Source organism: Amphiprion ocellaris, chromosome 15 (assembly GCF_022539595.1).
Source record: "Amphiprion ocellaris isolate individual 3 ecotype Okinawa chromosome 15, ASM2253959v1, whole genome shotgun sequence".
In the NCBI taxonomy this organism is placed as follows: Eukaryota; Metazoa; Chordata; class Actinopteri; family Pomacentridae; genus Amphiprion; species Amphiprion ocellaris.
Window position 1 is genome coordinate 14,140,169 of NC_072780.1, and position 27,290 is coordinate 14,167,458.

The 27,290-nt window shown below is 39.7% G+C and overlaps 1 protein-coding gene across 14 annotated transcripts in view; it reads left to right on the forward strand.

Moving 5' to 3' along the window:
- col16a1 (collagen, type XVI, alpha 1) overlaps nt 1-27,290 on the forward strand; it is an 80,014-nt gene that overhangs the window by 11,583 nt on the left and 41,141 nt on the right. For all 14 annotated transcript variants that reach the window (XM_023272910.3, XM_035949405.2, XM_055018235.1 and 11 more), the window contains exons 3-8: nt 8,085-8,153; nt 8,237-8,354; nt 15,856-15,979; nt 16,738-17,019; nt 18,613-18,693; nt 23,630-23,698. In XM_023272910.3, coding sequence (XP_023128678.2) covers nt 8,085-8,153; nt 8,237-8,354; nt 15,856-15,979; nt 16,738-17,019; nt 18,613-18,693; nt 23,630-23,698 — 743 coding nt within the window. The remainder of the gene's footprint in view (nt 1-8,084; nt 8,154-8,236; nt 8,355-15,855; nt 15,980-16,737; nt 17,020-18,612; nt 18,694-23,629; nt 23,699-27,290) is intronic.

The following is a 27,290-nucleotide window of genomic DNA, read 5'->3' on the forward strand; positions in this document are numbered from 1 at the left end:
AATGTCAGCGAGTTAACATAACACCATGGCAGAGCATTTCTCCCTTGAACCTGCACTGAATTAGTGATAGTATTAACAACAAAGATTCAGACAGCCAGGTTTAATATGTGACACGCCTAAGGTAGCAATTCTGTCAGCTTACAGGGTGGGGCTTTTTGTATGCTTGTTCTTCCTCTGAATCAGGTTCTGGTTTGAACATGTCTGGCTGAATTTCTCCAGTATTATATTTGGCTATTTATTAGCAGTTTTACATTGTGTGAGCAGAGTTGCAGATGAGCTGGTGTGCTCGAGCGACAGTTGGATGGGTAGACAACGAGGCTAAAAAGGAGGCAACATTGTAGTTACATCTAAGCCATTTTAAGGCAGGAAGGGATTCTTTTAACAGATAAAAAAAAGAAATTATAAATATGCTTAGGGGTGTAAGCAGTGACCAGAGAGGGACGTTAAGAAGCCATCTTTACTCCATCTCCACATTTAGGCCTTATGGGCAACCATAGTGTGACTAGGTTAGTTTGTAGGCTTAAACAACCAGTGCATGACCATTATGTTTACACGCTCTGCAGAAAAAAAGTACATTTGGAGCCCCATCATGACTACTTGCAAAAAGCATAATGAGTGCACGAACATTTTTAAACACCATTGACTCAGTAGCAGTGGATCCCATCTCAGTACAGTGCAGTGCATAAAAATGACCAAAACATGACAAATGTGGTTCGACCAGTACATTAAAATGTTTTAAACGAATGTTTTGAGCTTTTGTGCACACAGGATGGAAGTCATTATGTTAAACAACGCAATCTCATTTGTCCAAGTTTATTGGTATGAAAAGCTTGTCAATGTGTATCATGAGTCAGATTGTATCCGTCTGTGCTTGTGTGAGCATATTGAAAGTGGGCCAGAGGCCTACAAGGGGGAAATGAGTGAACTCATCCCCCCGAAGTTCTGTGTTTTAAGTCTTTCCACTCCTCTGTACTGTAATTTTATCTTTGGAAAATAACCAGGAATGTTCTCTCCCGTCTGTCTCATTTGCCCGACAGGGCAAGTAAGACACACACACTGTCTGCCTCTGTCTCAGTCTCAGTCTCTCCTTCTTTATATTAACATCTTAGTTTGTCATTTTTACCACACATTAACCTTACAGGCTGTATTCATTGAATTGAATCATCCACCACACGACTCAGCATGCCCGTCTCCTTCCCATATGTTGCATGTTGTTAATAGATCCAGGACCTGGAAGACTCTCCCTCTGAGTCTGACTTTCTGCTGATGCACAGCCCAGACCAATTATCTCAGAATGCCACATTGTAAAGCACATTCAGTAACTACCATACCCTCTCTATTCCAAACCACATAGCATACTCTGACGCTGTGAACACACTTCTGACCTCTTCCCCTTAATGAAAACACTCTGCCAAGTCTTTGCTGCTAAGAAAACAGAATTAATACTCAGGCTTGGCCACAAAAAGGCGCTGGTAGATAAGCCCATTGATTTCTAAACCTTTTGAAGTTTGTTAAATATCACTCATAATGCAAGAAGGGTCACACATGACTTATTTTAGGCCATTATATTGCAGTAGGTCAGCTAGAGTTGAGTGGATAATGTATATACACACAGTTCTGTATGACAGTGAAGGCCTGAGTAATATACGCCGTGTTTTTCTCGTCTCGGGCTCAGCACAAGTTGTATTTGAGACCTCTTACTGTCTCCTGATTGATACATTTACAGTAATCAAATCATCCAGGTGTGTCCTTGCATGACACATTTCACTTGTACATCCTCCAAGATAAGTGCATCCGTGTGTACATCAAAAAACAGTATTTTACCTCACTAAAGACCTTAAATGTCCTGAATTTTTATGTTTGGCAAGGTGCAGACTTGGGGGAACACTCTCAGCAGTGTGCTGCATGACTGCCAGTGTAGTATCATTACCTGCTTTGGCAAGACTCAAACGCAACCCATCAAAGAGAAAGTGAACCCAGCCAAGACCATCCAATCTCTTTAAGGCTACATGCAGCTACTAGCAGGATCCTGGAGTGGCACTCATACTTTGTGCTAATTAGCTTGTCAACAAGCAAATACTTTCCTTTGATCACAGCTTGAGAGGAAATGGGGTTCAAGTTCCACAGTGTGCCTTCTGCCAAAGTGCCTGAGTGTGCAACAGTCCACTAAAATACCATCCATCCTCGGAGTTGTGTAGAAGCAGCTTGTTTCTCCTGTGAGTGTGAGCGAAAGTCTGACACTTTAACAAGTAAAGACAGAATTTAACTTGATTCACAGCTCCAAGGTAACATGTTTTCAAGCTGTTTACCAAATACAAACACATATCGTACAGTGTAAAGTGGCATGTCAAGCTGGTGTTAATGGAATAGGTTCTTTTTTTGTTGGTGTTCTCACTCTTAACTTGGACAAAGGTGGCTTTGACAGCTCTGTCGTTATTTCTGTACACTATAGAGCTGTGCAGTAATGCGGTTTTGTCCTTTTAGGAATGTATGCATTTTAAATTAAATATTTTAAGTAAATTAAAAATAAGATGGCAACATTTGTTATGTATGATTTTATTGATAATGTGAGACTAGGTTATATTTCGTCAAATGCATGACATTGGCATCACATTCAGTCTCAGATATATATCTACTTGTATTAACATTGATTGTTAAAAGCATTCCCCAAACCCTTAATGTGCTTTAGTTTGTACTAAGAATGAGTATTAAATTTTACTTGTTGAGTTCTTAAAAGGGCCTTAATAAATTGCATTAAAGTGTGCACACAACCTGATGTCATTGTAGCTTGTGTTTTTGCTACATCAACCTCCCAAGCTGCCAGGCTGTCTAGTTGATATCTTATTATGCTGCCATAATGCTTAAGTATGCAAAAACTTCAAAAAAAATGTGCCAGTATTCTAATTTTCCATTTCCGTGTTTTGCACTTGTGGTTGGACTGGATCAGTAACATAGTATAGAGACAATTATGGACCAAGAAGTCCAGTGGTATCATGTACAGTATGTTGCACAACTGACCATGTAATAACCTAATGTACTGACTACTGTATTTTGAGTAGGTTTGCAGGTGTAGGTGTATTAATATAAATCTTCAAATTTTGCTTATAGACTAATAAATTATTGAGTGGCTGCATAAATGAATAATAAATCTATATGGACAGAGATTATTGTGACAGGCTGGACAATAAATAAATGCTACAGACAATATATTGTCTAAAGCCCATTAGTAATGCCTAATATATAGTGTAGCTAATAAAATCATGCATGATCAACTCTATATATGTATTAACTATGCCTAATATGTTTGCACTACTGGGTTTGTGGCCAGCTGTAGGCTCCCTTGGTTGCTAATGGTACCAAACACAGAAATAGAAATTTCCAACACTGAATCATTTTTCATTTTCTTTAAAAATCTAATTCTGAAGCAGCAACCCAAATGTGAACAATTAAAAATTAAATTGAGAGGCAACTATCCATTTGTGAAGTCATAAAATAAAATGAATGAAAATTTCATCTTTTATTAGTTCATTTTGATGATGCAAATTGAATAACGAACTACAAAGCGTTACGCGGACCCTCGAGGTTTCAGTCTACTCTGCTGCTGAGTTGATGGAAGCTGTTGAGCTAAGCTTGCTAACAGCTCAGACAGCTCAGACTAATGAAAGCTGAGCCAAATGGCTGTAAGCAGAGCATGAGCCAAGATGTCCTAAAATGGTCACTGGAGAGACAGCAGCCTATTTATGGGATAAGATGCCTCTTAAAACCTTTATCTTGGGATAGAAAACAGTTCGCTTTTCTTAGCGTTACCTCAGATAAGAAAAAAATACAGCTTCAAGAGTGCTTGTATTGGTGTTTAGGTCAGGTTGCTTTCCTTCAAGCGACGCTTCCCACCTCCTATTACCTCTTATTTTTCACTTCCTCCCCCTTCTGTCTTCCTCCTCTCTCCACCTTCTCTTTTCTTGTGTTTAACTTTTCATTGCGCTGCCCGCTTGCCTGCAGCCAGGATCTCTCCATTCCTGACAAAAGCCTTCATCTTGATTCTGTCTGATGGAAATGGGGCGGTGATGAAAAAACAAGAAAGGGAAGTGAGAGAAAAAGGCAGCAGAGTAAGCAGTGACGAAAGGTGGATTTTACCATATCTTGACTTCAAAAGTCCCTGCGATGGGAGATGTGAGGACAAACTGTGAGTGTATGTGTGAATATATTCATGTCTTTGTGGGGCTGAACAGTGGAGTTTGTGCTGAGTTTGCAGAGAAGGTTTCAGGATGGACCAGTAGAAAATACAGTATGTGTGATTGTATGTGTGACTGGAGGCATGTAAGACAGGCTGTAAAGTAGAGTGAGCGAGAGTATCAGAAGTCTCGGAAAGCTGGAAACCTGTGCTTGATACTTTCTCTTCTGCATCTGTTGTTCAAAAGTCACATCCAATCTATGCAATTTCTTTGACTTTTCATCTCAAGTTTCTCTCAGCTTCCCCCAACACCACTGTTTGACATCTCGTTCACATACCTTGATTTATACTTGAAGACAGCAATAAGAGTGCAGTCAGACAGGCTGCAATGTGCTGCACTTTGAAACACAGTCTTTGTATTTTGAGATGAGGAGAAACTGCAGAATGTCAAGCGATGAGCTTGATAATAGGTGAAGCACTAAAGTGATTTTTCTTTTTTTTTTTGAGCGGGCCTCCGTGAAATTAAATTTCTAGCTCTTAATTAAAGTTGGTTGGATGTTATTATTTTAGTAATTATATTAGCCTGTTTCACCCCAGTTTGGTGTGACTTCCATCCTGAAAAAAGTTGAATTGTGGTTGGATACATAAACATTTATTCGCCATTCCATGCTTCGAAGCATCACTCCATGCAGTGTCGGACAAAGAACATTTTTCTTCAGACTTTCTTCTTGGGCTCCTTTAATCTTGTTCTAATTACCGCCAACAATCAATAGTGCCCTTAAGTCGAACCCCACATCTGAAGTAGCATCTATTTTTTAGTGTATTCCTGCATATATAATTGGCCATTAGCCAAGCTACATCTTTCTAAATGTAATGTAATGAGCTAAATAACTGCACCTATCAAGCTTTGTTCTCTCAAACTGTACATATGTACACTCTAAAAAATATTGTTTGGGCTAAGCAAAGAGAAAAAAATGAATGCAACAGTTTGCATCAATCTTTTTGACTTATGACAACTTCTATGAAATTATGTTCAACCAACAAACTACACTACACAGTCAGTAGAATTGGCTTTTCTTCTGTTATAAAAAAGTTTTTTCAAATAACTTATGAATCAACGAACAGAAACTTGAGTTTAATTTGCACATAATATTAAGCTGATGCCATTCCCAACATTATCACATCAACCCAACTCATCAATAATCATATTTGCAACATAAGAGCTTTACCTAAATAAGTCAATAAGATTTTTGATCATATTTTTTTTAAATATCTTGCAATCTTATTGCGTAGTTTGCAATGATAACAGAGGCATATATTCACCACTTGAAATTTCCAGTAATTTTTGAAACAACCACTTGTTGATTTCAAAAAAGAGATACAATCAAAAACTTCAACAGTATACAGTTCTGTGGTGAAATAAGCAAATCCCATTGATGTTTGCAACATCTTCAACAAATTTGAACAAAGAACACTTCCTCTCTAAAACAGGGCATTGATATTATCAATTAAATGGTACATAAAATTGTTACTTTGTAGTCTTTTACACAGTTTAAACAGAGTGAATCAGCCACAGAAAAGTTACACCTCTGCATTTATGCCACCTACAAGCCTTTAAATGAAAATCAAGGGTTCAAATTAGGTGATAATAATTAGAATCTCCTTATGGATTGAAAGGTGGAACCTGTTTACTTAAACTCCAGATGTCTAAGGTCCATTGTTCTCTTTCTCATTGAAGTCGATGGTGTCATCATGCCAAGAACTAAATAGCTCTCGCAGGTCTTCAGAAAATAAAAAGTTTTGGATGCTTATGAGTCTGGCAAGGGATTTAAAAAAATCTCTAAACTATTTGCAATAAATCATTCAACTGTGAGAACAATCATCTACTAGTGACATAGATTTTAAATGCCTGCCAGTTTGTCTATGGCTGGCTAGACCAGCAAATTCAGCCTCAGAGAAGAATGTTTCATGCAAAAAGAAGTTTCCAGGAAGCACAGAATTTCATCACAGACTCTGCAGGTAACTGTTGCAGCTGTTGGTGTCAAAGTACACATGTCTACCATCAGAAACAGATTGCCCTCATTTCACCTGCGGGGTGCTGTTCAAAAGAACATTAAACAACAGTTTGCCAGACCTTTTGGAATAATGTGTTTTGGACAGATGAGCCAAAAATGGAGTTCTTTGGCCACAGAAGACATGTTAGTTGCTTTTTAGGAGAAGAACCTCATATGTACTGTGAAGCATGGTGGTGGAAATGTCATGGTTTATGGTTGGTTTGAGGCCTCAGAGACTGGGCAGCGTGCAGTCATTGATTCAGTTATGAATTGTTATCATAACAAACAAGTGCATGAAGATACTCTGAGGCTCTGATCTGAGCCTGACAATGATCATAAGCACACTAACAAATCCAATAAGGAATGGCTCAAAAAAAGGAAATGAATGTTATTGAATGAGCTAGACAGAGTCCAGACTTGAATCTCACATATTGTTCGAGGATTAAAATCCAACAGTACATGCACGGAAACTGCCAAACATCTTGCATCTGAAGCCTACAAATACTTATATCATGCTAAAAGGTGCTGGCTTCTGAGGCCAAGGGTGTAGTAACTTTTTTGAACAGTCAAGTATCACATCTGTTGTTATTTTTATTGAATAAAATCATAATTGTCCTTGTGATTGTGTGCAAGCTTATCATCTTTACTTGAAGGCACAGTTTCATAAAGGATATCATGTTTGCGAAGCAAATTTATCAAAATAACTCAACATTTTCTAATTTTGGTGTTATTTTTTTTCACATGCTAGTCCTTAAACTGTTGAAAGGTGTTATAACATATTAACAACCCTCAAGATGCATGTTTCAGAACTGAATGTGTTTAAATTGCCAGATTTTCTCAAACAAAAACGGTAAGCGATTAGGGTTTCTTTTCACTGAAACGCCAGAGGACTTTTAATTTGAAATGGTCACATGAAGTGGTAACTTTGTATCAGCAGCATAATGCAGCGACTGGGGGTCGATGAAAACAAGATTTCATACTAAAATATGGATAGTTATGCTTATTAAAGAGAGAGATCTAGAAATAAAAGCCAACCTCTAAAATATAGTATACAAGCCTGCCTCAAGTAAAGGCCTGTTCTGCAGTTGAGTTAAATAAAGAGAATATGATCACATATGTAACCTTAGCCCAAGCATGAGGCACATATTAATGATTTAGAATATTACTGACAGCAACACATCTCAGACAAAATTATTAAGTTGTACTTTTATTTGACAAAGGGCACCACCTGCTTCGTGATTCTCTGTGGCCAGAGTAAATTAAAAAAAAAAACTTTTTGAAAAACTGTGCCCAGTAGAACGTCTTTTTCGGGGCCCCAAAGAGATCAATTAACTGTGGATCATAGTGATTCACAGGGTCCATGTCTACCTGTACCAGGCCAGTTTTTCTACACATCTCACATCTCCCCTCCTGTAGTCAGGCAGGCCACTCTGACAGGCAACACTTTTCTCTGCAACCTCCCCTGACAGGGTGAGAACATATCCATCAAACGGAGGCTACCGCGACAGACAAGCTCGGTGCTAGACAACCTGTCAGACCGGGTTGTGTTCCACTCTGCACAGCTTTGCCCTCATTTCATCTTCTTCTCTGTGTTTTACACTTCTTTTTTTAAAATCTCTTTTTCACCAGCTCTCTCTCTCTCCTCCAGATCAATATTTCTGTTACTCTCAAATGTATATATGTTTGAAGTTTCTGGTTCTCTCTGACACAAACTCTGTCCATTACATTCAGCAGTGAGGTTACATTTATCAAAACTTCTCTCTTTACATCTCATGAATGAATGATTTTTACTGTTTCCATACATCACTTTTTGACTTTTTTCTTGCAAAACAATTCATGCAGTTGTTTTGTTCCCACAGATGTTCAATGCCCATCCTTACAAGTGGATGATTGGAAGTTTCCTCAGACGGCCAGGCACAATATCACAGGTGAAAAGACGAGCTCAAATACACACACACACAGTCACTGAGTGGTATTTATGTGGGTGCTGATGGATGCTTTCTGTTGCCAGGTTTTAATCTGGTGAGGCGATTCTCCCTGCTCAAGAGTACAGATGTCAAGAAGATCCGCAACCCTCGAGGACCCATCATCCTCCGCCTAGGCAAGGCAGCGCTCTTACGACCCAGCGAGTAAGTTCTCTGTGCATTTTGCCAGCACCTACAGACAAACGTATCTCACACCAACACACTGTGTACACCTCGAGGTGCAAGAGAACGCGTTACAGGAGAGAAATAAAGTGAGTTTTTCTGCTGGATTTTCAGCTTTTTGTTGGCCTACATTGACAGGTTCTGTCTTTTCATGCCATGTCTGAACAAAGAGAAAGGCAGAGAGATTGAACACCTAACGGCTATTCAGCCTCTGAACCCTCACTCAACGTGTCAGCGCTGTCCAATGGCTGCTGTGTAAAAAAGCTGACTCGTGGCAAACCACACATCGTAGGTCAGTTGTTGATTGCATTTCCAGAAATGCCACTTCATTTCCCTCCACCACTGACACTGGCTTGTAAAAACGAACAGCCCTTTTGGTTGAAACCGCATTATTATGACCAGCTTTCATAATAAAATGTCAGAGCTACATGCCCGAGCAGAAGCCATAAGAATGATGTCTTAATTAGTAGGCATGATGCAGATGCCTGCAAATTTTTATTTATTTATTTTTTAAATTACAAGACTTTGAATTTAATAGCTGCAGCTTGTTCTGAACTTGTTTCTGGATGGCGAAGCCTACAGCCATAAAACCCAGCAGCTCACGGCTTCCTTGCATAATGTGGTTTTGCAGCATGACATGGTGTAATTAAGACTTCCTGGGTTTTCATGTGGTTATTACACAGCAGTTGAGCAAAGATTGTGTTTGAAATTGTGTGACAATTTCTTATTGGGGGATTCTGTGCTGACTGTTTTTCAGTACTTTTTTTTGTCTATTTTTTTCAGTTCTTGTGAATTATAGCAGCGTTTTCAGATGGCTGCGCTTCTTCCTGCTCACCGATAAAGCACTTTTTTCCAGGACTTGCCAAATGGGTCAGCCTCGAGTATTTTATCACTCTGTCCAGCGCTGTGAGCTGTGCGCTCCACTCATTTGAAGCCTCAATAAATCTGTCTACAAAACACTCTTTTTTGGTTGAGACATTTTGTTCTGAAAGTGTCACATATATTGTTTGTCACAGGCTTAGAGAGCAGTCGTTCTTCTGAACAGAGAGAGAGGGGAGGGGAAACACTAAAATATAAAACTGTCACTTCTTGGAAAATCTGCATCTTTGGAGCCAAAGAGGAAAATCCAAGATGTTTTTGTTTTGCCTTTAACCATACAAAGAGAGGACGGGAACACCATTCTCTATCTCTTCTCTGCTGCTGGTTGGGGATTTTGTTAGGATCCGGTGTTTATTGAAATTTTGATGCCACGGAGAGCTTTGCTGTCAGTTTTATCGGTGAAGAACGCTACCTGGGTGACTTCTCTTTAAGTGAGACAGAAAATAATCAATGTCAGCACATCAGCTTTTCCTGTTGGCTGCCTTTCATTCGGTTTCCCTCTATACATAGAACTCCCTGTCTTCTATAGAGATTTGTCAGAGTGAAGAAAGTAAATCTGAGGAGATGTTTGCTTTTTGCCTCACAGTTAAGTAAATAAAATCAGAGGGGGCTATTGATATGCATTCAGAATTATTCTGTCCTTCTCTGTTGATTTAGATTTATTTCTATTCTATTGTTTTGCTTTCACCTTCTTAAATTTCATCATGTAGAAGGGTCTTGGTCACTTGAGTTCCTAAGAGTGCCTAAGACTTTTGGGAGAAGAGTGAAGGTGGGGAGCAGATGATAAGGGGTGTCATGGTGGGGCAACAACAGGGTTAAAGGCAATAAGTGAGAGTATCAGAACAAACCCTCAAGCTTTTTGTTTCAGTAGCAGTTGGAGTATATTGTGCTCAGCATGTGAGCATACAGAGTGAGCATACAAAATTTTCAGTATGGAACTCCTGTTACTCTTTGTTTATGGTTTGCACGATGGCTGCTGGCACTTAAAGACATTTGGATATGACTTTAGAACTTTTCTGATCTTGTGAGCAGCAACGGTGCACAATCCTCTAAGTGACTCGCACTAATAATACACTTACTAAGCTCCTTGGTTTTAGCCATGATTTACAATTAACTAGTAAATGACTAGAGAACTACTGCATCAGTCCTTTTCACTTCATAGTGTTTTTAGAATACTGCCACGTCCATTTGAAATTGTATAGAAGCTGCATTTTCAACATTTTCAAACCATTTGAACAATTTTGGCATGAGATTAGAGTTTACCCATTTTCCAGTGTATATACTGTGTTTGTGAAACAGTCTAATAAATGGCTCCCATCCAGCTCAGTCTCCCTGTCACTCAAGCAGCTTTTTAGTTCATAGCCGCCGAGATTGACTGAAGTGCGAGACGTATGTACAGTAATTGGAAAGCGCCATTTTGCTTTGTATCAGAGGTTAATCCATTCAGCTAATCCAAGCTAACACAAATGAGTGACAGCCAGATGAAGCTACTTGTCTCTCGCCTCTCGTCAGTTGTCTGCTGACAGTGAAATGGGCACCAGTCACGGCTGGGTCACATGCATTTTAATTTCTGCACAATATGATTTGATTGCTTTGAGCCCGTTTCTTTTGTGCAGCTACAGTGACTAGAAGTAATTCTGGGATATCATGGCACGAAGCCAAGATGACAGCTATTTATGATAGAACTGAATTCATTTAATGAACATGACACTGACTATCACGGTGCAAAAGTGCCGCAATTTATAGTTTGTTTACACATTGCTGCTGCTATTAAAGGAAAAGAGTCACAGAGCACAACTGTAGAATTAATTGTAATTGAAAGTTCAACATAATTATAAGTAACCAAAGATAATAGTGTGAAGATGAGGGCTGTGATGCTCGTAAAATGTCTCTGTCACCATCAAGGATAATAAAAGAGCAAATGTGTAGGAGGTGGAATGAAAGAAAAGCTAAAGAGTAAAAGAGAGAAAAAGAGATTTTATTATAAGAGAATATAAACAGAAGGCAGATTGGGGATATGAGTCAGTGAGGAGAGAAATATATACTTTTTACAGCAATATGTCAACTGACATATACGGTTGGGGGATAATTGATTGCCTGACTAATGTTGGCTGCATGGTAGAGCAAATGTATCCAGCATGGACAGCCGCAGGGGATGCAGGTGTTTTAACATCAACACTTTGTTGTTTTCATGTTTTCAAGTCCCCATTTTGTGAATGTTAGCATTACTGGTGAATGTGTATGTGAGAGCAAATCAATGGAGAAACTCATAAAACAAACAACAAAAAAAAGTCTTGATGTTTTTTTTTAGGATATAAAACATGTTTTACAGACACTAAAAAGCCTGAAATCAATACTTAATATCACAATATTCAGTATGTGATGGTGTGACGCCACATTGTATATTAAAGCCTGAAATTATTGACAGACTATTGATTCAAAGCACACACGCTTTTTCATCAAGGTTGAGTCGCCTCTGGTGTCCAGACTCAAGGTAATAGCCAGAAAACACTTATTTTGTATGATTTATACAGTCCCTTCATGTTTTCTCTAAATCTGTTTCAGGGGCATGTGCATCCTTGGAGCTGCTATGATCACATTATTGAGCATTTGTGCAGATAGATGCATGCTATCGACATCCTTGAGTTACAGCAATGGCAGCTGGTCAGTTATTTGGTCTGTTGGTTTAGAACTATCAGATGGAGTTCCATGAATTTTGTTCAGACTTTCATGATCCACGGGGAATAAATTCTAATTACACTGTCGATCCACCGACTTTTCCTCTGGCGCGACTACCTTGAAGACATATTTTACTTTCGATGAATGTCTGACAGCGATCAAATGGCCTGACGAATGAACTGATGAAATTTAGCGCAGACATTCACGGTGCCCAGAGGATGAATCCTAATGACTTTAAGAATCCCCTGACATTTCATCTAGCACCAGCAAGAGACTGACATTTATGGTTTTGACTGAAATGTCTCAACTATTAGGTGGATGGTCATGAAATTTGAATCACACATTCATCTTCCTCTCGGGATGAAGTGTAATAAGTTTGGTTTATGACTGGATAATTGCAAAACTAATGACATTTCCAACAGCTTAAGATGTACTTTGTGATCGGCTTATTCACAAAGGTTAGTATACGGCCCCGCTAAAATAAAAACATCAGCGAACATTATACCTGCTGAATATCAGCATGTTAGCATTGTCACTGTGAACATTTTAGCATGCTGACATTAGGATTTAGCTCAAAGCACCGCTGTGCCTGAGTACACCCTCACAGAGCCGCTCAAATGGATGCAGACCATTAATCTTGATCAGAGTGCCCTCACCCTGGGTTTGACGAGTGAATTCAATTCTGCTTCAGGCCCGAGAAAAGGCTTGGGTCAGTGCATACAATTGTGATATGAGCTGAACACCATGAGCAGTGCAGAAATTCCCATATCCAAAGTGTTGTCTTTTTTTTTTTTACAGCGCTTGTAAGATGCTGCTTTCTGCAAAGTTCATTTTCTTCCGAAAGTTGTATACATATTTTAAGTACAAAAACAGAGAAGCTAGCCATAGGGAAAAAGTTATAATGTGTAACAAACATTTGTCTGCTATAGCTTGAAACTGTTTCTTCCTTTTATGTGTCAAGTTTTAGCTGTTTAAAATTACTTTCAGTTAGTTTGGTGTAATACATTCAGGGATAGAAAGCCCTCTCCACTGAAAGCAATTGATTCCAGCACAGTTAGAACCCATGCCTATACACCTCTCCAGGTGATATTCCCATCTTAAACCAGAGATCTGCTTTTTCAACATTAGATTTCCTCTCCCCGTCTTCCCCTGTGCCTCCCTGGCTTGCACTCACTTTATTCTGCCTTCTCTTTCTTTCTTTTTTTAAAACAAGGGAAGCAGAAGTAACTTTCTCTTAGAGTCGGGAGAGGCTAGTTCTGAATCTGTCTGGCCTATACTGAGTGATTTATCTCCCCATGTTTGTGTGTATGTACGTGTGGCTGTTTTTTAAGGATGGAGGTAGTAGGATTGGCCGAGGTGCAGTACTTCTCAATTAGAAGTCAATAGGTTGTGTGAGTGGTTTAGTGCCTTGCAGCTCAGGTCGCTAATCAACATCAAAACAACTCTATTCTCGGCATTGGTTTTTCTGTCTCTTCTCTCTGTTCATCTGTTTGTCTTGAACACTCTTACCATCTTCTTATACCTGCACATGTAATCTTAGTTAAAGTAGAACTTTTGTGAATTTTCATATCATACCGAATATTTCTTGGTCTCTCACCATTGTTTTTTTCCTCGTCCTGTCTTTCTCTTTCTTTCCCTCTCTCTCTCCACATTTTCTCTCACTCACCTTTTCTCCCACTCATCCTCTCTTTGTTTTGACGTCCTGTAGTTGGCTGTTTTCCCTTGGATCTTCCTTCAGTCATAAATCACTGTCACCCCACTTCTAGGAGTGGGAAACCAGCTGCCACCATCAACAATTCTGTGTGTGTGTATGTGTGTGTATGTGTGTGCAAAGAGAGAGAAAAAGAAATAGAGCAGGAGAGAATATTTCAAAGTGTTTACCATCTCAGTGAGCATGCATTTCACTGGGCTTGTTTGTGAACCCTTCATCTCTTAATACATCTACACACCTCCATGCAGTGAATATTTGTGCCTGTGCATATACTGTATTCGTGCGCTTAGATGCCCTTGACCAAAAACTGAGGGATGAAGCTTGCCGGACTGTATCTCCTATGAAAATTAATGCCAGGGGGTTACACACACAGGCTTTGCATTGCGCCGCTGGCTGCAGTCACAGAATGTGGAAGAGGGGAGGAGGGGGGGAAGCAAAATGGAAAATAAAGGCAAAGAGAAAATGCGCGTAGAATATAAAAAAGCTCAGGCAGGTGAGCGGAAACCCACAAACACACACAGGATTACTTTGTCACTGTACTCATGAGGACATAAAGGGAAGATATATGAACCCAAAAGTTCTCTCAGTGTGTCGAAAGCCTAATTAAAGGTGATGGCTGCTCTCTGGTGTCAGGCTGCTTTTGTCTGTAGATAGATCAGGTTTACACATTATGTACCAGCAAACTGTGACACAAACATTCATGCCCCATAAATACACTTGTGCACAAATACATACAAATGTATACATTTATACATAAAATTATCAAAAATGTATTTTATTCAGTGTTGCTGTGATATAAAAGATGAAACTCCTGCAAAGCTAGACTTGTTTCCACAGTCAAATAGAAGTAATATTAAGCATTGAGCTGCAAATAGCTTTTTTCAGTATTGATAAAGCTGCTGATTTTCCATGTATTTTTTACAGTTACTATCAAAACTTCCACTCCATGATGACATTGTCGAATTCCTTCCTTTATAAAACAGAAACCCATTTTTTTATGCCGAATGACTAAGTGATCATGTCAGCTCCTAAAGACTTGATTGAGTGGGTGGTCAGAACTGTTAGCTATTGGGTGCTGTGATTGATAAACGATTTACCATTGCTGTTCCATAAAGTTAGCTTCACAGGACAAACATGTTTAAAAGTTCGGTCCAAATCGAAGCAGCAGAGGCCGAGACATCTTGACCTTTCCTCGCCCATATGGCTCAAAATCCAAACACCCTGAATCCTATAGTTCCACAAATACAGACCGATGGCAGGGTTTTTTAACATCCTGGTTTTTAAAACCATTATCTATTATACTATTATAAATTACAAATTTTTTGGGCGCTTAGAAGAAACAATCTAGTGACATAATATTTTAGGTTAAAGCTGAGGTAGGCAGAACTGTCTTTTCCACTCGATCCTCCCACATTTGCACGCACTTTAAGCTAAACCTTAACATTTACTTGTGGCTGCTTATGAGATCCGAGCCCCACTTTTTTGAGGAGGAGCCCTGTTTTTAACCCACTGTTCCACCACTTCCTACAGATTTTGTTTCTCTTTATGCTATCTCACCTGCTCTGGGTGAAAAGGCCTGTGGTTGACTTAAGTCCTCTGTCTTCTAAACCCTGAAACCAAAAGCCGATAGGAGGCAGAAATCTGCTCTCCTGGACCACTTGAGATACATTATGCTGGAAGTTTATTGTCAAATTTTTACCCAATGATGCCAAAGAAAGACGTTCAGGAGCATACTAATACACATGAATGTTTTATGTACACATTCAGCAGACGCAATGTAACATTGTAGCATTTATTTGGACTAATAACGACTGGGACTTTTAACATTATTCAATATTGAGTACATTCATTTAATTCAGTTTTAGGTCTCAACTTACCTCTAAAAAATACCTGTCTTGTCTTGTAACTACAACTTACACATCTGCCATTTGCCTTTCCTTCTTAAACATGTATTATAACCCCTAAAACATGTATTACAACTGCTTTAAACGTCATACTTCCAGTTTGTCGTGTAAGCCTCTTACAGTCAGATACTTGTCTTGCTTATCGACTTACTCTGACTTTCTCCCTCAGTACTAGCCATGGCTACTAAGCTGAGCTTCCTGTATTAAACTGGAGGAATTTCCTCTTAGAATTTTAGCCTTATGTAGTTTCACAGCTCCTGTGTATGAAGGAATGTCGTGCCATTGACCCTTTTGAACTTGTGTCTTCCAGTCAGGTGTTTCCTCATGGCCTACCTAAGGAGTTCACCCTGACCTTCACCCTGGCGTTGAAGAAGGCTGCCCTGAGGGACACCATCTACCTCTTCCAGCTATCTGATCAGCAGGGATACCCACAGGTGCAGCTCACACGTTGCTTCCTCACCCCCCCGCTTTATGCATTCTTACATCCCTCCCCTCCTCCTCCACCTCATTCCTCCGCCATTCCCTCTTTCTCTCTACTCTCCTTGATCTTTCACCCTCTATTCATCCCGCTTTTTTCTCTTCATTCTCACCACCTCTCATCTCTCTTTTGCATAGTCATCCACTTTCCCTTTCGATTTCTTCTCTCTTGTGACATCTTTTCAATTTTCTCACCCCCCCTCCTTTCATTCCATATGCCTTTTGTCCTGTCTTATTTTTCATCCGATACCCCTCTCGCTCACTCCCTGTCTCTCTGTCGCTCCTACCTGGATCTCCTGCTCCCGTCTTTCATTCACCTTCATTGTTATTCATGTGTGTTCCATGATGAAGCACTGGAGTCCCTTAGAGTCCTGATAATCACCAAGAGTCTGAGGCCAGATTTAAATACTCAATGTGTATGATGGATGAAGGCTAAGTCGCCTCATTAGGAGTGATTGATTGGCTGTACAGCTCGTGTGTGTAATTAATGTGTCTTCCGCTTTACCTCGTCTTTGCCGCTATGTTCTACAGCTTTGTTAGGCGGTAGATGCGTGTAGGTATTACTCTTTGTTGAAGCCACTGCCATTCAGACAACCTGGGCTCCAGTACATTTTTCATTACATGGACATACTGAACATATTGTTGGGTGTTTAACTGGTGCCAGCTTAGCTCTCTCATCTCCACACCCCCCACTTTTCTCTGTCCCAAAACCCAGCTCTCTGTAGAACTTAACGGCCCCGATGGCACCCTGTCCCTTCGAGCCAGAGGGGTAGACCCTGCAGCTGACCTGGAGAGCTGCGTTTTCTCTGGCGAGGGAGTGGAGGCCCTGATGGACCTGCGCTGGCACAAGCTGGCCCTCAGCGTGCAGCACGGAGCTGCTTCCCTCCACGTGGACTGCAGCTCCATCGAGACCAAACCCCTGGAGCCCCGAGGAGTTCTGCCCACTGACGGACACACACTGCTGGGCATTCGGGCTTCAGATGCTAGGCCTGTGCAAGTACGACAATAATACTACTGACTATTTTTATACAGCTACCATTTAAGAAAAAGGTTTTTTAAGGGAATTTTACAGAGTGGAAACCTGTTCCAGATTTGCTCGAGATGCTTCGGCAGGGAGCTCCAAAGCTGAGGGGCACAGACAGTAAAGTCAGATTCTCCTAAAGTAACAAATTGAGTGGTTGGAAAAACCAAGAGACCTCTGCTCGAGGATGTCAGGCTGCACTATGACTCTCGAGGGATTGCGAAATATAAAAAAATGTAACTAGCAAGAGGAAGATCTTAAAATAAGACCTAAAACTCACTGGGAGCCAGGACAAATATGCAAGTGGGGGAGTGATAAGATTTGTTTTCCTGAAGTTTCTTTGGCCTTTCGATTTTACCAGTGAAGCTTCTATCCTAAGGATGTGTGCCAACTCAGTCGCTCAATCAGATTTTTCAAAGAGTGAATTAAAATCAAGAGTGTCAGGTGCAGAACTAAATAGGTAACTAGAGTTACGAGTGTGTTTCAGTGTTCTGAAGCTACTGAGTTTGGAATTTTTCCAGAAAACACTACCGTTGTGTATGAAAGATATTCACTGATCAGAAAGTTTTTTAAAATATATATATTTCATGCAAATGGAAGCTATGCGTCACGGATGTGGGCTTTTTAAGCAGGACTGTAGAATGCATTAAAAATGGTATGCCTCTTTGGAGAAGTGGGAAAATCAGAAAGGGAATGCTTTGAGCTCAGTGTGAAATATGATTAAATATGCAGTCTGTGACCGCTCTGTCTTGATATTGAGGAGCCTTTGATCAAGATTAAGCTTTGCAGTGTAAATGTCATCTAAAGCTACTATTTGAACATATGGTGACCTTTAGTCTCTCTATGTATAAAGAACAAACTGTCTCAGAAGCGGTGTGAATGACGCAGCTTCCCTTATTGAGACCAGCACCGTAGAGAATGGAATCTTAGCGAGTTATTGCATAAAATAATTTAGTGTTACCTTGACATATGGAATTTTAATAACATGCTAGGCTTTTTCCAGATCACCTTATAGATGCATTTAACTAGCGGAAAGGATAGAGTGAAACATTTCTTGTGAATCATCCTCCTATGAAGGCCTTGGTGATGATCATTTTGTGGATTTGTGCATGTGTATGTTCATATTTGTACGTGTTTCAGACCATAGGCTATGCCCCCTGAGGTGCTGTTTTCTTTGAGACAATCTCATCCAGTCCTGATTAAAAATGTGAGCGGACCACCTGAGAGAATATGTGTGCAGTGAGCAGAGACTATTAACGTTGAATGGATCCAGTAATCCAGGCACTTAGTTTGTTGATCAGTTAACTGGCCTACTTAGGAAGCAGGAAAGCCCTTTTGTTAGCATAGGGAGGAACTGTGCATACACACATGCACACACACCTGCACACACAGAGGTTAACCACTTGACAGTACTTTTCTAATGCATTGTGAGAAACTAATTGCCTCTCAACCTTGTTTACTAGCTCATTTAAACTGTATGCACATTATAAAGCAAACAAAGCAGAGGACTCATAGAGAAGTGCATGTGAAATATATATCAAAATATCTTTCTCTCTCTTTTTTTCACAGATGGACATTCAGCAGGTGATGCTGTATTGTGACCCAACGCTTGGAATCCAAGAAGCCTGCTGTGAGATACCTGGAGCTAGGGTGAGAGTGGAGATCCTCACTAACTGACAACAACAAAGACTTAGTGTAAAACAGAGAGTATTCCCCCTGATCTACAGCAAATTATCTCCTACATCATCGTATGTGACGTAGACCTCGAAGAAGTTCACCTTTTTGGGATGGTTTTGATAGGAAGCGACAGCGTGGTTAGCTTTGCTTATCTCAACAGAGAGACTTGAAATGTAACAGCTAGCCTGGCACTGTATGAAAGTAACAAAACACACTCCCCAGCATCTCCGAAGAGCACAGAATTGCTGTCCGGGGAGCCGTGATGCGTAAACAAATGACACTTGACTGCAGATTTTACTTGTACAACCAATTTATTGAATGGCCAGTTGAAAAAGGCTTTTTAAAGGCTGAATGTAAAAAAAAAAGTAAAAATTTTGAACAAGCTCATCTGAAAACACAGTCAGCAGTTACATCATGGAGTGTAGATATTAACTTAATGCTATCAATAGTTTACTCACGTTAGCGACACTGAGTTGGCACCGGGCCCAATCAACTAAAGCTACTGATATGTTACGTAATGTTAGCTGGACATCAATATTTTGTGAATGTCTATTTAACTTGTAAAATCTATTATGAGTTATCTTGAGCTTATAACTTTTCTCCGGTAAGTCGCTGCCCTATTTTCCAAGACCACACTCCTTTGACTCTCTGACCTGGTGCCTCGTTGCTTGACTTGACGTCACTTTCAAGGCCGCGCTCTCGCGACATCAACGTCGGATTAACCCGACGTATCAAAGAGTAGATACTGAGCAAGATGGTTATCTGTAGTTTACCTTGGTACTCGCAAGTACCTGACACAGTGCAGGACTCTGCGGTGAAGGTGGAGACATGCGGCAGTGGTGTGTTTGCGACAATAGCAAACAAAAAAAAGAAATTTGAAGGAGCGGTGGCTAGGATTTAGGAATAGTGGCCCGCCGCTACTGAATGGATGTAGAGGAAACACTGCTATATACAATGAATGTAGCCTCTGGCTCTAAAAGTGAAGCTAACATGGAAGTGCCTTTAAAGTGCACACAAGTGCTTTCTAATGGTTAGGAGGGGGCAACTCCTCTGATAGGAAAAGGAAGCCCGATTGTATATAATTCTAAAACAAAATAACCGTAATTCTCACCTGATTTGTTGCCTCAATTAACATTTTCTTCATGGGTTTATGGTGCCAATCACTAGTTTTAGGACATTTGGATACAGTATGTTGTTCATTTTGTAAACTGTGGTCCTATTTATAGGAAAATAGACAATACAGTATACCTTGTGATTTACTGGCTACTACTGTATTACTGTGCATAGGGTCCTTGAGTTGTCAGCCAGATCCATGGTCACTGTGTCCATTTTTTTATATACAGCATTTGTCTGGAAGCAGTATGTTTCCAGCATCTTTATTAATGCCTGACTATTGGCACCATCCAGGAAAGAGTTCAGTTCATATCCCTCTTTAAATCCTGTTAACTTATCAGCTTTACGCATCTGTTTTTGTACAGAATAAACAAACTAGAGCTACTGGGGTGCTAATATTATTTACCTCTGGACAGTGCTTGTCAAGCTTTTTCCTCCTGTTTTATACATAAGAAAAGTTAACTTGTTGCTAGCTCGAGGTTTGCTGTGTGTTTAATAGACAGAAATGAGAGCAGTATAAATCTTCTCTTCTAAAAACATATTTCAGAGCCTCATACAGCGCCTGGAAATTGTCATCTGTCACTTCAAGCAGTGGTCACCAGTGTCTGACTGATTCAACCAATTTAAACTTTCACATTACCCCTGGCACACTGCAGGCATTCGCACAAGGCTGTTGCACCACACAATGTACACAATGATGGAGAGGGCATGAGCAAAAAGCTGTTATTTTGTGTTAATGTAAAAACACCACAACTCTCCACCAGAAAACTAATATGCACATTTCTCAAAATGTCGAACTGTTGCTCAGACAGAATCAGTGTGGATACTCAGCGGGCAGTTTGTCTGAACTGTAGGGATTCAGCGACTTTCACAAGGATTCGTTATTAGTGTTGACTGTACTGTTTAAAACTATATCCTGATTAGATTAATTGTTTATTAATGCACTAATTTGGCTCTGATGCAGTGGCCTCTCTCAATCTGTAGTCACTGGTCTGCAGTCTCAAGCAATGTTCCACCCACAGCACTATCTGATTGGTTATATGTCACAATTAATAGGCTCTAAGTATTGAAGGGTAAAGGGTCAAGGTTTAATTGAACATGTAAACTAAGAATAAGTCAATGTGTCTTCATGAAGTTTTACATTAGTCTTGACATCAAGTTTTTTTTTGTTGTTGTAAATGTATATTAGTTCAGTTCAATTATTGGTCTCCTTAATTACTAATCATTGTCATTACTATTTGCCCTAAACAAAAACATCAATCGACTCCTAGCTTGAACCTCTTACTCCAGCTCACCTTGATCAGTTGCTCCTTTTCCCATTTCAAATTACTAGTCTAACCACAGTCTCTACATGGGGGCTAAGGGAAGGTATGAGTGTGGAAAAAGCTTTCGTTGGGGCTTTCAAGATGTGAGCTTCAAGGTTTTGGTCTCATAGAATGCTTAACTTTAATCAACAGGCACCCACCATAAAAAATAATTTTGGCCACATGTAAACTGGAAGCACCGACTCATCTCAATTAAACTCAAGCTAAACTATGGTAAATTAAACCCAGCGATGAGAACTCGACACTTGTTGCAGCTCCTTCACAATAAAAGCAAATTGTTGGAAGGCTTTTGCTGTTCAACAGCTACAAGAAAGGCTGAGTCTGCATTATCCAAATCAATCACCACAGAAAGACCTGCATCTGCTCTGGAGGCTTATCCTCGCTAATCAGCAACGCTTTGTAATACGTTATGCTCAATTTTGTTCTTCTAACTCATTTTAGGTGGTCAGAAAAGAAACTTGGCCGCCTGCCATAGAATTTGATATGCAGGCAGAGAGCCCTCACTGTACAGCACTCCATCAGTTACTTGACTTGGGCTTCCACAAATATGGAAATGATTGTGTTATTGTGTTCATTCAATATTCTTCAGAGGCTTTGTTTAACATTGGATATTATGTATACAAATTGACTAGAGCTGAGAGTAATTCCATTGTGTGCAATTATGCAACATCAGCTGTGATTTGCCAATATTGTTTGTACTCCTAAAATGTGACTAAATTACTAATTCGCAGTATCACGTCTCTCCTGCAGCTTCAAAAATACCATTTTGTTTCTTTGCTTTTATATTTCTCTGCCTTCCTCTTGTTTGTATAGCTCTCTTCTTCTTTTGTATTTTTGTGCAGTCATTGTTTTCAAGCTTCAGACAAAAGCATTATCAAATAGAAAACAGATTCATTGGACTCAAAACAGTACAGCACTATGTTGAGCAAGCGATTGTTCAGGTATGGGAAGAATTGCAAACAGCCGCATCTTGGGTTTATTTTTAAGCGGAAGGTATTTTTGTACTCAGCCAAGTTTTTGTCAGAATTCTCCAGGGCGCTTACGTGTCTGCGTGTGCATGTCTATGTCTCTTTTTCATTAGCAAATGAATTTATGAGAAGGATACAAACAGGATAAGAAGCTTCTTCAGAAGTTTGAAAGTGTACAGTCCTCCAGAGGATGGAGTGCATGCTGTAAAATTGATTAGAAGGTTCGAAGCAGGAAACTTCTCCTCCTTTGCTCAAGGCTTGTGTGCTGCAGGGCTCCCTCCAAGCTGCGTTTAAATTTGAAATGAGAAGTGGGGGAGCAAGTGTGCACATATGTAGACAAACACACCCATGGAGGCTGCAGACTCTTGAAACACAAAAGAAAGAGACGGGAGTACATGTTAGATGGTTCAGGAATGTGCATTGTATTTTTGGACTGGATTTTGAGATTCAATCTTGGAGATGATGCACTTGATTTATGTTGTTTTATGCTTCACATTGTTGCTTTGATGTCATTTTTGTCAATATCACGTGTTCAAATTAGAAAATCTGGATGATATAAACAGCTTTTAATTTGGAACAGACACCTCGACCTCTCAGGATGAATTGTGACAGCTTTGGTAATCTGTTCACATCCATCTAGGACCAACTCCAGGTCAAAAATATGCCCAGTTTCATTTTAGTTTGCCCAATACTGAAAGTAATGGCACTGTATTAATTATTGCCAATTTGTGGCATGTGCTAATTGGCAACAGCTAGCATGCTAAAATTCTACAAGTGCTACATTGGTGAACATAGTAGTATTCTTGCAGAACACATGCATGGTATTCTGGTCATTGTAGTAATTTTAGCATGCTAGCATTTGGCTAAAAGCATCACTGTGTCTAAGCACAACCCTTGTCACGAGTATTTTCTTGTCTGTTTTTACCTGCTCCTTTGAGAAGAATTATCCCCAAAAATAACATCCATGTAGTATCACAAATAGTAGAATATACAAGACCGACATGAGGAAATTATCTAAACAAAGGTGGAATCTACCACTTATCAGGTATTATAATGGAGTCTTGAAACCTTCACTGTAAATTTCACCATCATTAATACCTTGAGTCATCCCTGACCTGGTAATTTCACAATGACTAACACTTCAAGGTATGTGGTCTTTAGTGCAGCATTAGCCATTTTATCTGTGGATGACTGTATATATCAGGGACTCCCCATGGGTCAGTTAAACATTTTCAAGAACAATAAAAGAGATGACAGGTTGCCTTCTACCAAAGCTCTTAGGATTACACTGACTTTTATGACTGAGAATCTGCACAAATGTGAGCAAAATGTTGATGTCTTTCCTTTTTGTTAGCTACATCGGTAACAAAAGACAATATTCAGGGGGATTTTTTTCTCAGATTTTTACATCTTGTCCAAGCTGAATTAAAGGATCCAGGTGAGAATTCACCAAAGTACTCTTTTACCTTGTCTTACCTTTATCCATCTGTTGCATGCTTGCAGTGCCCTCCTGATGCCCCAAAGAGCCGCCGTGCTGCTGAAAATGACCTGCTGGAGAACACATTTAGCCAGGTAATCAAAATTAAAAATTTCTACTATAGATTAAAAAAAACACACTGCAGAACATATGATCACAGAGACATAATACAGGCTATAGCCTATACATAAACACTCAATTTCAGCTACAAGTTGAAGAAAAAATGTCATTGGATATTTCTCAAACACAAGTCCCTTCCTCTTCCATTGTAAATTACCCCAACAGCCATTCTCACAATACACACAGACACAGACACTCACATGGTCTCCAACAGTTTTGTTCCTTAGGCAGTTTGATTTGTCTGAGATGCCTCTGCTGGCAAGCAAACGCTGGCCACAGACAACGTGTTTTCCATTCTGCTGTAGTCTTTATCACTGCTGAGTTTTTTTTTTATGACTTCTGTTCAGTCTGCTGGTAGCAATCATTCAAAGTGTCTACAAGTAGTGTCAAATTTGTGATAAATAGAGCCTTATGCAACAGGGAGTCATTTTCCCAGAAATTTCCATGACATTCTTTACGGTTACTTCAATAGCCCACCGACTGATACATGAAGTTCTTCCAGTACAACGCAGAGGCAATTTATTTTTGTTTTCACACCCGCCTGTTTCATCATTCATATTAATGGGATCTATATCCAATTATCTATTCATTAGAGCCTGGTGTTTGTCTTGTGGAGTGCCGGTGTTAACTTAGAGCAGTGGCAGACTTCAGGACACAGTAATCAATCCTAGAGATGGTTGCAGCCAGATGCAGGAATGCCATCTCTCTCCACATTTCTGTCTCTCTCACAAATCTCCCTCGTCTCCTCCTCCGCTATTAGTTATCACATACTGACCGTTAATATGGGCAGCATGGCATTTAGTACAGTGTTTTTAGCTTAATAATGATACGAGCATCACTGTCTGTACTTGATGCCGAAACACATATCTGCCCTCACTTCTCTCCATTTTCTCTGCTGCTCTCTAGCAATTTTAGGACTTTCTATTTTTATCTTTATGTTAGTTTTATAAATGAACTGTGAAATAAAAGATTCCAGTAGGCCAGCCAGATGTTTTTTGAGCCAGCTTCTATTAAACTAAGCCTCACTGAGTGACAGCACACTAAGCTCAGCATACGTGGACAGTTGCGTGTTGGATGTATGGGGTATTCAACATTATTGTAGCTGAATAAGCACAGGGTACACTGGGATTTACTGTTAGGGGAAATTCCATTTCTGTAAGTGTCTTTGAAAAAATGCACTTTGCCCTTCTGTCTCTTTAAGAAGCCTTAAAGGCAAGCTTCACCAATTTTACACATGAAAGTCTATTTACAGGTACCACAGCACCTGTCCCTATATATAGAGAGAGAAAAAAATGTGTAAAGCCTTCGGTGGTTCCAGAGGGAGCTGCAAAATTACATCGTGTCATCACTTGAGGACATATTGGGCGAAGGATGTGGCGTTTAATGTGTAGTGAGTTTACCAGACATCTGGTAAGCGACTTGTGGCAGAATTAGCCAGTTATAGTTTAATGCACCGCAATCTCTGACCAAAACTGTCAGTGCTTGGGTTGTATTTGTACTGTAGGTCCTGGAATATGTAAAGGAAGAAGAATGTGGGGATCAAATAACATTTTGAGTAGCCTTTTAAAGCAATAGACATTTTGAATGTTGTGCTTATTTCCTTTCTTACAGAGAGTTAGATAAGAATATCTATCGCCCTCATGTCTATATGGCAAACATGAAGTCAGTGCCAGCAGCTGGGTAATGAAGCTTAGCAGAAAAACTAGGAGAAAACAGGCAATCTGATTCTGATCAAAGTTCATAACATCTGCCTACCGTTAGCCGTTAGTGTTTCTGTATAACTGTCAAGTGAATTAGGAGCTAACTTTTGAAATGTCACAAAAGAATTTATGAATTCAATTCAGCTTGTTTCCATTACCTGCTTTAGAGAGAATAATATAGGTGGCGTAATTTTGTCAAAAGTTGGCAATACACACTATGTCATGCATGATTATAATTAACAGAGGAGAAGAGGCGGCAAATAAAACTCCTGCGTTAGACCTCCAAAAACCAGCTAGCCATTTATGAAAGAATAAGGGACAGAAGTCTTCAGGAATTGCTTTCCAATAAAGCAAGTTAAAATAGAGTGGTGTTGGACATGTTTCATGTTATCTATCCAAAGACAAAGACAGTGAAAGAAATGGAAACAGCTCATCAGTTGTGAGCAAAATGTTCAAAATGTTTGCTGCATCAGGACATGTTCGGAAAAGTGGTTTCCATCACCAATTATGTGCATTAACTCTTTAGTGAACTTACCCCCCCAAGCTTAAAAGATTTTTTGGCACAATTGGAGTAGTGATTTGAATTTTACTGTTTCCATGAAGTTCTGGTAATGCGATTCAAAATGTGAAGTAGAAACACGCTGACTATGACTTAACTGAATGTACTTGGTGTTGGTTGTTGTTCAAATGCACAAACACAAACATTACTGTAAAAAAAAACATCTCAAATATACACATTTCCCCAAAATTCTGTGTGACATATATGGTACATCTAGAAACTCCATGGAATAAAAGCTCTCCACAATATCAAGTTCTGTTGGCTTAAACAACGTTTATCTGAATCAGGTTTGGTACAGAGGGATGTTTGTACCATTGTTTGCGTCTGTCTTTTTGTGGGTCACAGCAGTTACAGCCTTCCTGAGGTATGACAAATCTCACCCACACTGTTTCTTAAACTTCCAGCACCATAATGCTCTATTTTTTCTTGCTTTCAACCCAGCTCTAGCTGAAAGGTCATCTAGTCCTCAAAAGACCCAAAGTCTTTGTGTGTTGTTTCCAGAGCCTCAGTGTGTCTTCTTGACTTTTTAAGTCCAATGCTTGCTATAAAATGGCTTCCTCGCTCTTTCCTTTTGCTGAAACTCTTCCTTGGCTGCACTGAGCAGAAAGTTTCCACTCCGCTTTCCAATCCTTCTTCCATCCTTCTTGTTGTTGACTCTTTTTTTGTCTGATTTATAATTCTGTGCACAGCAGAGTCCATCACTTCATTTACCTCAGGGCTCATGAGGTACAACACTTCTCTTCCTCTCTCTTCTCATTCTCTTTTATCTCTTTAAAAAAAAAAAAAAACAGAATAAAGAATAACTTCTAATGACCTGTGTGCAACCAAGATGGCCCCTGTTTCATCTTTCTTTGTTGTCTATCTGATGCAACGAATTGTAACGGCAACAAGATTTGAACGGATGCACTGTACATGCAACAGGAAAACAAAAGCTTCCTTATGCCAAAAGATGCTGTATGATGTAGATACTATGATCACTTTAAAATACAGTTCTTGCTATTTCTGGCAACATTAAGATTCAGTATAAAGTGCAGCAGAGTGGTGCCACTGACCGGAACCATGAACTCAAATATCTGAGAAGAATGTTTGAGATGTAGATTAATTTTTTAATAGAATTAAGGCTGAAATAAAACTGGTTATAGTACTGCCAAAAAGAAGGCAACCAGAATAAGTACTATTTCTTTGAATGGCCTTCTAAGCTGTTGCATTCCGTGCATATGAATATTAGCTGAGCAAGTCTTGGCAATAAAACTGTCAGCATTATCATCTAACATAGGAAGAAAACCAATTTAGGACCAGCGTGGAACC